The sequence below is a fragment of the Pinus tabuliformis genome, chromosome 3_2 (assembly GCF_031772625.1).
Source record: "Pinus tabuliformis cultivar Carrire ecotype Pingquan chromosome 3_2, CPIR1, whole genome shotgun sequence".
Taxonomy (NCBI): Eukaryota; Viridiplantae; Streptophyta; class Pinopsida; order Pinales; family Pinaceae; genus Pinus; species Pinus tabuliformis.
In genome coordinates this window covers 1,053,038,203-1,053,049,664 of record NC_142302.1, presented here as the reverse complement: position 1 = coordinate 1,053,049,664, position 11,462 = coordinate 1,053,038,203, and the positions used below count along the sequence as shown (strand labels likewise).

At 29.6% G+C, this 11,462-nt stretch overlaps 1 protein-coding gene across 1 annotated transcript; it reads left to right on the top strand.

Moving 5' to 3' along the window:
• Positions 1–580: 580 nt before the first annotated feature.
• Positions 581–1,856, top strand: LOC149184222 (uncharacterized). Its single transcript, XM_089418857.1, has 2 exons — positions 581–993; positions 1,102–1,856. The coding sequence occupies exons 1-2, from the start codon at positions 613–615 to the stop codon at positions 1,570–1,572; spliced, it is 852 nt and encodes a 283-aa protein (XP_089274983.1). The 5' UTR covers positions 581–612; the 3' UTR covers positions 1,573–1,856.
• Positions 1,857–11,462: the final 9,606 nt, after the last annotated feature.

The following is an 11,462-nucleotide window of genomic DNA, read 5'->3' as shown; positions in this document are numbered from 1 at the left end:
ATCATCTCTGTCAATCTTTTGTGCTAAAATAATCAAAACTGGCATTAGCGTAGTATAAATTTGTTAAATTTGATGGGTATTTTAGATTTGAAATTTTAGCTGGTTTAAGGTTTTTTTATGAAAGTTTTAAATTTGCAATCTACAGTGGAATTATTTTTTTTCAGTATTTTTGAAAATTTTTAATCTTGCTTCATTTTTTATATAAATTTCAGTATTTTTGAAAATTTTTAATCTTGCTTCATTTTTTATAAATCCAAATTATAGCAGTCAAATTTCAAATTTCAAGATTTTAAATATGAAGAATATTTTTCATAGTGCTAAATCCATTTCAAGTATTAAAAATTATTGTAAGATTGTTACTATTTCTGGCCATGCCATCCTGCCAAATTTTCCGCTCAGTAAAGGACGCCGACGTCCTCCTTGTGGTCGACGGGAAGGTACAAGACACGGTTGTCCTGCTCATTACTTGCTGTACAGGCCTTTTAAGCTACCGTTTGGTGGCAAGTAATTGCAGCACATTAATGCAATTCGTTCTTTAAATATTGAGCTCTGGGTCCTCATACTGATCGCAACACCCACTGTAAAAGAATTGGCATTGCACGATAAATCAGAATGGGTTCTTTGTTATTGTTGCAGAGTCCTCCCTCTGTATTTATTCAAGCATCAGAGATACTTCTAATCGTCTCTGGCCTGCTGTTAGGGTTCATGGAATTCAAAAACATAAATCTCAACTACTCCAAATTTAATCGTCGAGGATCTCCATCACCTCAGCTGTCCAGCACTATAGGAATGCTTATTTTCTATACACCAGCCTTGCTAATTGCTTCTTTCTATTTGTTTTGTAAGTTAGGGTCGCCTCAAGCGAGCATTTTGCTTCAGAAGTTGGGTTTGTTGCACCTTTCAGTCAAGTGGAATATACAAATGGAAGTTAGCACTCGACTTCTGGTCCTGACAGTTGCAATAGCCCTTCATTTCTTCAAGAGGGTTGTCGAGGTACTCGTCATACAGTGACTCTTTCCATTTCATGTGTTTATTGTCTCTAATATATACCTATGCAGCTTTTTCTCTATTACAATTATTTCTATACACGTTCTCATCCAGGTGCTATTTATTCATCGCTATTCTGGAGGGATCGGCATCCACACTGCCATGCTTATTTCTTTTATTTACAGTTTGGAAGCTGTGAGCTTCTTTTACGTGATGGAAATATCTGAGGGCTTGCCATTGCCAACTATTGATTTGATGCCACTGGGAATTCTACTGTTTATCATTGGCATGCTTGGTAACTTGTACCATCATTATTTGTTGTCAAGGCTCCGGAAGGATGGGGAGAAAGGGTACTCCATCCCACATGGAGGGCTGTTCGAGTTTGTGGTGTGTCCACATTATCTTTTCGAAATTATTGACTTCGTTGGCCTCGCCTTCATCTCCCAGACTTCTTTTGGCTTCTGCACAGTGACGATGATATTTTTATATCTTCTGGGTCGAAGCTTATCAACCAGAACGTGGTACGTGAAGAAGTTTGAGGGTTTTCCATCTCACAGAAAGGCTTTGATTCCCTACCTCATATGAGATCGATCATATTTTTATACCTGCTGGGTCGAAGTTTATCAACCAGAGCGTGGTACCTGAAGAAGTTTTAGGGTTTTCCATCTCATAGAGAGGCTTTGATTCCCTACTAACCTCATATGAGATCTTATTTATATGTGTTGATGAGCACCGAGGTCATGTGCTCGTTGCTTCCTATTTGGTTATCTAAATTTCTGTGAGGGGAAAGTGAAGAAGGAATATTTTGCTTAGAATATTGTAGAAGTGCTCTATGAATTTTAATGTTGCAACTGGTTTTATGCTGGCTTATATTTGTGGTCACATCATTTAGAATATTTTACTTTCCAAAGTTGCATTAATGATGTTGGGCAGGGTTGTTATCTCAGGTGTATATCATTTAGAATATTTTAGTTTCCAAAGTTGCATTAATGATGTTTGGCAGAGTTGTTATCTCATGTGTATATCAGTTAAAACAAGTATTGTGTGAATGTGTAATTAAGTTTGAAGAGTTGGTCTTAATTTTATTTGAAAGGGTATATATTTAGTTAACTTTGATAAAAAAATTGTATTTTTATTAACGAGAGTATATTAAATAGTTTTTTTTTAAAAAAGGAATCTTAAAAATCTTAAAAATTTGAAGAGTGGGTATATTAAAATATTATTAAATCTTAATAGAACTTAGTAAATAAGCAAACATTTTTCTCAAATTCCATTAGAAAAAGGTAAATATATATTTCTTCTATTCATACAATGATTTTGAAAAATATTTGGACTTGTTGTCAAAATATAAATCTATTTTCCCAATAGAAATATCTTTGTAGTTTTCATTTGTTTCCATAGCACTTTAATCTACCTCATTTAAAGCATGAAGTGGACTAAGAGATAAAAACATTAACATATCTAGGGTCTCGAATGAAATTTTTGATCTATCATCATTCTTTATGTTCTTTAGTTTTGAGAAGTATCTTTCACACATTGTTGTGCTTGCTCAGAGAACATAATAGCTTGCAATAATTGCATCAAATATGGAAAGACTTCAAACCATTCAGGTTCATCTCCACATAGATCCCATGCTCCATACATATGTTTTTTCGCGTATGATTTAGAAACAATACAAATAAAATCATCCATTTCACCCAAACATCTAGCAGTATCCACAATAGGTGGTTCCACAACGCTAATTTTTTCACATAAACATTAAAACCATTTTTTTGTTTGAGAGCCTCTATCATTCATTTATGCATGATAATGCCAAGTGAAAACTTAGCAACATCAAATGCATGTAAATCTATGAATTTCCTATTTAAAGATTCATTCACCTTTACAATAAAGCATTTTTCCAAAAGAATATATCATTAGTGTCCTCAATGGATGTAAATATATCATATTTGCGCTATATGAAAATTCAAGTGTTCCTCCTTGTGCTTTAACTAAAAAGAGGACATGTGCACTGTGCCTACACCAAAAAAATCTTCCCAAAAATCATTTGTGAAGGATGCTAATAAAAACATCTAAACTAGTATCAATAGATTTAATATGTTGGAACTTTGTATTCAACTTATTTAATTCAATGAGCACATTTGCAAGTAGATGGATGCAAATTGCACTTGAAATATTGTTGCTAGCTCATATTTTTTTCTCCCCTAACTCCAATTCTTTTAACAAAGCAAACATGAGTAAAACGTCTTTCCATGACCTTGCCTCTAGAGAGCCACCTAATTAGATGAATTTGTAAGACCTCTTACTTAGTGATTTGAAATTATTTCATTAATTCTTTCAATTCTCCATGTATTTTAGTTGATTTCTCAAGCCATGAATAAACTTTGTTTGCAAATTTGTTACTATATTGCAACTTTGAAAAATTAGATAAAGCTTGATTGGTTGTTAATCTTTCCCTATGAGCTATGCAACCGATATCTAATAAATGAGGAGCATCTTGATGAAGCTTTTAGAAGATAAACATTCATGAATACCCCTCAAAGGAGTTGCACCATCTCAGCGAAAATCAACTAACTAGATCCATTTTTGCTAAAATAATTCTCACTGCATCATACATACACTGAGTTGTTGCATCCTTTATTTCAAGCAAACACAAACTTTGCTAGCCATTGGCCTGCTCCTCCATTTGTCAAATATATAATATAAACAATCAAATGATGTTCTATAGATCTATCAATGCTTTCTTCAACTAAAATCAAGTAAAATGGGTTATGCAAAATCTCATATTTTAGTTTGTTCCAATATACCTATTTAGTAGCTTGAATAAACTATTTTAGTGTTGTTATATTTGTGTTTGTAGGATATTCATTTGTTAGAGACATGTGCATAGTAATTTTATATATAGTAATTTTATACCTATTCAAGTCACACATTGAATTGTACATTTCTAAAGGTAAATCATGTATAACAATAAAATATATGTTTTTTTATCACTGAGATAATTCTCTCCTTCTCAACTTCTACCATTAGTTTTATATAATTAGTAATTAGAATATTAATTTGTTTTCCTTCTCCGTCTAAAAGTTGTAAAGATAATTTATGAGCTTTTGATTCTACATAGCCACTTAGACCACTAACTTGAAGAGGGACACTTCCCTCTTTTGCAAATGGAGTGTCTCTTTTAATTGAACACACCAAGAAAATTTTATCATTTCATTACCATTGCAATACTTTACAACATAAACCCATAGAAATCTTGTCTTTTATTTAGATTTCAATATTCTTTTGCATTCATTTGATGGGTTTTCTCTTTTAATAACCTCTACACTATTCAATTCATCTACTTCATGTAGAAGAGCAACAACTTCATTTTGAAGATTACATGGTTGATTATAATGATGTGGGAGACGCAATGTATCAACAATTGACAAATTTTTTTTTTATCATTCTTAGGACAACCAATATGAGACATTTTTCAAGATTTACACATTCAATCAATAAAAACATTATAATAAGTAAATACATAAATTAAAAAGCAATAACATATTTATTAGTAAAAGAAATAAAAACAACTTCATATTAAAACAAAATAATTATAGTTTTCTTAAATATAATAGATAATGATTAGATAATCTTATATATATGAATAAAGTTTTTGAATTTTTTTTTCATTATTTAGGATTTACAATTATGTTTTTGTTATGTAAAACACAACTTAGAATTTCATGTCAATCTTGAAAAAATTGTAATCACATCTTAAAAATTTATTTATTTAGTCAAACACATTTTAGAGCTTTATGTCAAACAAAAATAGATTCATCCACTCTCCCTAATCTCTGAAACTCACGCACATTTTTTTTAGGTTTATATGGCATTTGGAAACTCAATAATGCATTAAGAAAATATTGCGTTTAAATGTATATGGTTAATAATGAATTGATAATTTTGAATGGAGAAAAGTATCAAACCTTGAATGTTAGAGTGATAAATCTAAATCTTAAATATTAGAGATATAAATCTATTTCTTAATTCTAATTGCACCATATTTGATAAAAAAACAAATAATGAATTTCAAACCGCATGAATTAAAAACATGAATTTCAAACCTCATGACTTTGTTTAAATAAGTAATAATAATAACTTTCATTTTAAAGAAAGATTGAAGAAAATATTGCAAAGGGAAAACTGATTTGGAAGAAGTTATAATTAAAGCGCAAGTTCGAAGAAAAAATGCAAAGGATAAATCAAGGCTCATACCTACAATATTAAATATTATTCTATCGTAAGGTGAGAAAAAAAAGTAAATTAGTCACATAAAAACAACTTTGCCTGCCTACATCTTAAAGCACAGGAGGCCACATCATTTTTTAAGTGATGTTAAAGGATTTTCATTGATAAAATTTTAGATTTCTATACGCAACTTTGTTAAGATTATTACTGTACATGTGTTGCTTGCATCTCAAAAGGGCGTGAGGGCCACATCATTTTTTAGTAATGTTAAATGGTTTTTCTATTGGTTTTTCATTGATAAAACATTAGATTTATAAATCTAACTCTATTAAAAATTCCTAGTGTACATGTGGCGTAATTAATAGGCTTGAAATAATATACCTAAGAAGTAAATTGCATTCTAAATGTTGCATGCTCAACATCTCGATCATTTTTGTGGGACCATTATCAAGAGTCTCTTGGTGATGATTCCAAAGAAGGGATCGAAACATCAAACACGTAACATTCTGAACACAATTTTCTTCTCACAATTATTTACCACTACATATGACTCTCTTCACAATCGACATAGCCCACACCATATTATATTTAGTATTGCTTTCATATTTCATTTAGTGCTTCTTTCAATTTTACGACTATTAGAAATATCTGGTTCAAATATAAAGCAGCTCAAAGTTGTGCATCTCGTTCCTGTCATTTCTTTTTTTTTTTGAAAAATGACTAAAAATGGGCTCCAGTTTGTATCCCGTGTGTGACAAGATGTTCTTTCCATTACTGTTGAATGAGATAGCTGTTGTGGTTTGTTTCTTCAATACATGTGCAAAACAGTTATTAAAATTGCACCTTGCCACTGGATTTGGGAAGCATCTTGCGTGGTTGACAAGTAGAAGGACTGGTGATCACTTTGCAATGATGAAAGAGGGGAAAAACTTTGTAAAATATGCTGCCATAAATGCTCTCGCAATGCGCATGATACTGAAAAAGTATGACAAGGTCTGTCCATATGGACATTTTGGGCTATGTTTTTTTGGCAATAGGATCATGCTAAAAAATAGCAAGAATTGGTTAATTTTTTATGTATAATTTTCAATATTAATGATTAATCACAAGACAAAATATGTTGATACAAGAGTGCATGTTCTCCTTCATCTCCTACTTTATTGTCCAACGTTTAGTTTTTTTGTTTTGTTATTTGTAGTTTTAACAGATAAGATTTTCATTTTATGTACTTTCTTTTCATTTCGAGAGATCCTTTAGGTACCTCCTAGGTATGAGGTTAAACTTCAACTGGGGTTATGTCTGGACTTATGTATGGGACTAGGCCTAGATGCTACTTGTAAGCACATGATCTCATTATAATAACTTAGGAGATTATCTACAAAGGGTATTGGTTTATTTGCAGATATCATCTATCTTGAAATTGTCTTTTTGGTCTTGTTGTAAGACCGTAAATTGTTTCTGATTGGCTAAGAGCTTATCTTTCTAAGATATAAGAAAAAAAAGCTATAACCCAAGAAATAATGCAAAGGGAAAACTGATTTGGAAGAAATTATAATTAAAGCGCAAGTTTGAAGAAAAAAATGCAAAAGATTAATCAAAGCGCATGGCTGCAATATTAAATATTATTCTATCGTAAGGTGAGAAGAAAAGTAAAGTAGTCACATCAAAAAAACTTTGTCTGCCTACATCTTAAAGCGCAAGAGGGCCACATCATTTTTTAAGTGATGATAAAGGATTTTCATTGATAAAATTATAGATTTCTATATGCAACTTTGTTAAAATTATCACTGTACATGTGTTGCGTGCATCTCAAAAGGGCGTGAGGGCCGCATTGTATTTTAGTAATGATAAATGGTTTTTCTAATGGTTTTTCATTGATAAAACTTTAGATTTACAAATCTAACTCTAATAAAAATTCGTAGTGTACATGCGGCGTAATGAATCGGCTTGAAATAACACACCTAAGAAGTAAATTTCATTTTAAATGTTGCATGCTCAACATTTCGATCATTTTTGTGGGACCATTATCAGGAGTCTCGTGGTGATGATTCCAGAGAAGGGATCAAAACATTGAACACGTAACATTCAGAACACAATTTTCTTCTCACAAATATTTACCACTACATATCACTCTCTTCACGATCAACATAGCCCTCACCATATTCTATTTAGTATTACTTTCATATTCCATTTAGTGCTTCTTTCAATTTTACGACTGTTAGAAATATCTTAAATGAAATATGAATGTTAAATCTTAATTATAAGACATCCATAATCCGTTGGTTTTGTTTATAGTTGGTATTATGCATGAAAAAATAGGAGCAGAATTTCATGTCGTGGTCATTGGATGGAGTGGGATGGATATCATCAATGGAAAGGTTGAAGCGGACTCTTTTCCTAAGTTACCTAAATGAATGAAGCCTATCAGATTATGAAATCAAACTGGTAACTGAACAAATAAAGAATAAGTAGAAAGCAGAACCAAGCATTACATCAACGTGTGGACATTTATCATATAATATTTTTAAAAAATACCTAAACTTTGTCACTCAAAAATTGAATTTGAAACTTGAAGCTACCAACACCAATTACTACCTTCTCCATATACAAGAAAACCAAGCTAAAACTGAGAAAAACTCATTGAAGTGTTGGATTTAGTGTGAACCAAGAAAATAATTTAATGAGCAAAACGCTCAAAGACAACATATCCTTACTTCTTCATTAATTTCCCACCTTACTTCATAAGATTCTAGATGGCCAAATGAGTGTACGAATGAGAAGTTAGAACAATAATTTATTCTTCTAACATTGGGTTTGTGGAATGACCTCTACACAAACTTTGAATAGGTCACATTTTTTGAATTTTTAATGCTTGCCATAGTAAGTGACACTCCATTGGCCATCAAAATACTGAAACTTACGAATATTTTTCACTGCAGTTTGTGAATTGAATGCTAAGAGGGCACATCCACACAAAAATCACCTCTTTGGTTAGATAACATGTTACTTTGATTAGTAGGAGTTAGTGACATAATCGTCTGAGGTTGTATGACTTGTCTTTTCAACGAAATTGTTAGAGTGATTTATATTTTGGTCCAGAATCCAGACTCTTGTAAACTTAAAAAATATTGATGAGTCATTAGAAGTATTTACCTTCTCTTGAAATATATAAATATAACCTAATCTTTGCGATTGAGCGATTTTGATATAATTTTTTCGAAGGGATTTTTTTTAGCCCTTCTAGGATGGGCCACAGAATCCAGACTCTTGTAAGCTTAAAAAATATTGATGAGTTATTAGAAGTATTTACCTTCTCTTGAAATATATAAATATAACCTAATCTTTGCGATTGAGCGATTTTGATATAATTTTTTCGAAGGGATTTTTTTTAGCCCTTCTAGGATGGGCCACAAGCCCAAGGGAGGGTTGGGATGGGTTCAATTTTGAATGATAATGTGAATTTCAATATTACAACTAGTTCTGTGTTGGATCATATATGCAGTCACCTCATTTAGAATATTATATATTCCAAAGTTGCATTAATGGTGTTTGGTAGAGTTATGATCTCAAGTGTATATCTATAACAATTCATAGACATTATTTTAACTTTGCAACATGCCATTTTGACTTTGTTTGAAGGTGTAGAATGATTAGAATGGGTTCATAGAATACAGTTTGTAACACAATATAGATTGTTTTAACCTTGAATTTATTAATTATTAATAAATTATTAAAATATAATTTAACATTATTATTATTAATATATAAAATAATTTTAGTACTGTGAAAATGGAGAATAAGGTTTATGATGAGTTAAAGCATAGAGCTGGGTTACCGATTTTAGCAAAATTAGAGCACGTTTTCGTGAAAAATAATGCTTGATCGAACAATTTGAAGATTGGATCAAGCTCGATCGAACAATTTGAAGATTTGATCAACCAATTTTTAAGTGTTGGATGTAGTTATTGAGATGCTTAAAAATAGTTCAATGGCATGTTTAAACAAACTCTTGATCGAGCTCCTATGTAACTCAGGTTAGGAGCTCGATCGAGCTTTAAGGCTCAATCAAGCCCTAAAGCTCGATTGAGCCTTAAAGCTATAAATTTTAACATTTACGTAAATGTCAATAATGATATTCAAACTTTAAAATTGTAAGTATTTGATAGTGTAAAAAAAAACCAGATTTAATTACTACTTACATTTGAATAAGTAATTAAAAACAATGATGTAGTCTAACTTGAAGACGAAATGACTTTTTTCACGACTATTTTTCTGGTTAATTTTAATCAAAATCGGATAGATTTTTTAAAAAACATGAGATTAAATTGTTTAATATGCATTATGCATTAAAAAATGTATTTTAAGTAACAAAAAATCTTGAAATTGTATTGCCGTATTTTGGTGAATTTTGTTGAAAAATACTATTTCATCTATAAGTTAGACCAAGCCATTAGCAATGATGTGGATTAATTTCTCATTACCTTTCTAGTGTTTTGGTGTATAGATTTTAAAGAAGATTCTATCCCACTTGCAATTGAAATTGTAATATTCTTATATTTATAATTTACTAACTTTAAAATTAGTTTTTACTATGATTTAAATATTAATTGTTATAATTTAAATAATAAATTTAATATAAATATAATTTAAAAAATAAATTGATTAAACCGAAAAAATTATCAATTTGATTTTAATAAATATTATAATTTTTTAAATGAATAAGTTTATCTAAAAAAGGTGAATTTAAAGTTGTTGGAAATGTATATAAAAACCACCACAGAGTTAATAAACATGACTACTTGGGTCATAATCATATCTATTAATATCAACTTGTTTAGGGAAAAAAATATGTGTGGTATTAAAATATTTGTAATAGTTGTAAGTTATATTAATATAGTTGTAATGGATGCAATGGTATGCGGTTATAAGTCTCTTTCAACCTATAAAATGTGGTTGCACTCAATTCTGTTCTCACCCTATGCAAGTGCTAAGTATGTATAATTTTTTTTACTTTTGACTTAGGTTTACAATATATATTTTTAAAATAATAAAAATATAAAGAAATAATAATTTCTAAAACGTTATTTGACCAATTTGAATTTGAATAATCTTGATATAAATGTGGGTATGGAATTATTTTTAAAATAATAATATTATAAAATTTAGTTTAGTTTAGTTTGTTGTTTTTTATTTATTTATTATAATTTAATTTATTTTTATTGAAATTCTCATTTACAAAAATTATAAAATGATAAGTATAAAAGTATGTTATATTTAAAATCAAAAGGTTAAACAAATTATCATTTTTAAGAATTTTAAAATTGAAAAAGTAAAGTTCAATTTTTTTTTTTTTATAGAAAGTTATCTAATTATTATAATTATTTTCTTGGTAAAATAAAATAATATTTGGATTATAATTAAGTAAAATTAGTGTTCGGAATATATTTGAATATTTATAAAAAAATCTTAAGATATTTGTAATAGTTGTAAGTTATAATTAATATAATTGTAATGGATGCAATGGTATATGTGGTTATAAATCTCTCTAGTAAAATGTGATTGCACTCAATTCTGTTTTCAATCTGAATAAATGTGAAGTATATATAGAAATTTTTACTCCTGATTTAGGTTTGCAATGGTAAAACCCCGTTTGAAGGGTGTAAAGGTGGTTATGAATAAACCATCCCAGTTAGTAAGCCGACCAACTAGCTTTCTGTAAAATGTTATTCTCAATGCGTGGATTCAGCAGTTTGAGTACATGAATGAATGTTCTCTATCCCATTCGATGGAATTTCTTTGCCTCGTCTACAGCTTGAAACACCTACCTTTCATTGCGTTGAGAGGGAGATTTAGATTAAGTTCCACAGCCTAAAGAAGTTTGGGAATGATGTGTATGCCGGCGAGAAAAACATAAGGAAATCATAATTTTTAAAACATTATTTGACTAATTTGAATTTGAGTAATCTAGATTTAGATGTGCATTTGAAATTATTTTTAAAATAATAATATTAAAAAAATGAGTTTAGTTTAATTTTTTTGTTGTTTTTATTTATTTATTATAATTTGATTTATTTTTATTGAAATTTCTGCATAAATTTTTTATAAAATGTAAAGTATAAAAATATGTTACATTTCAAATCAAAACAATAAACAAATTATTATTTTTAAGAATTTCAAAATTGAAGAAGCAAAGTTAAAATCTTTTATAGAAAATTATTTATGTATTATTATAATTATTTTCTTGG

Coding starts and splice junctions, on each gene's coding strand:
- LOC149184222 (XM_089418857.1), top strand. CDS start 613: ATGGGTTCTTTGTTATTGTTGCAGAGTCCTCCCTCTGTATTTATTCAA. Junction 994..1,101: donor TCTTCAAGAGGGTTGTCGAG/GTACTCGTCATA, acceptor GTTCTCATCCAG/GTGCTATTTATTCATCGCTA.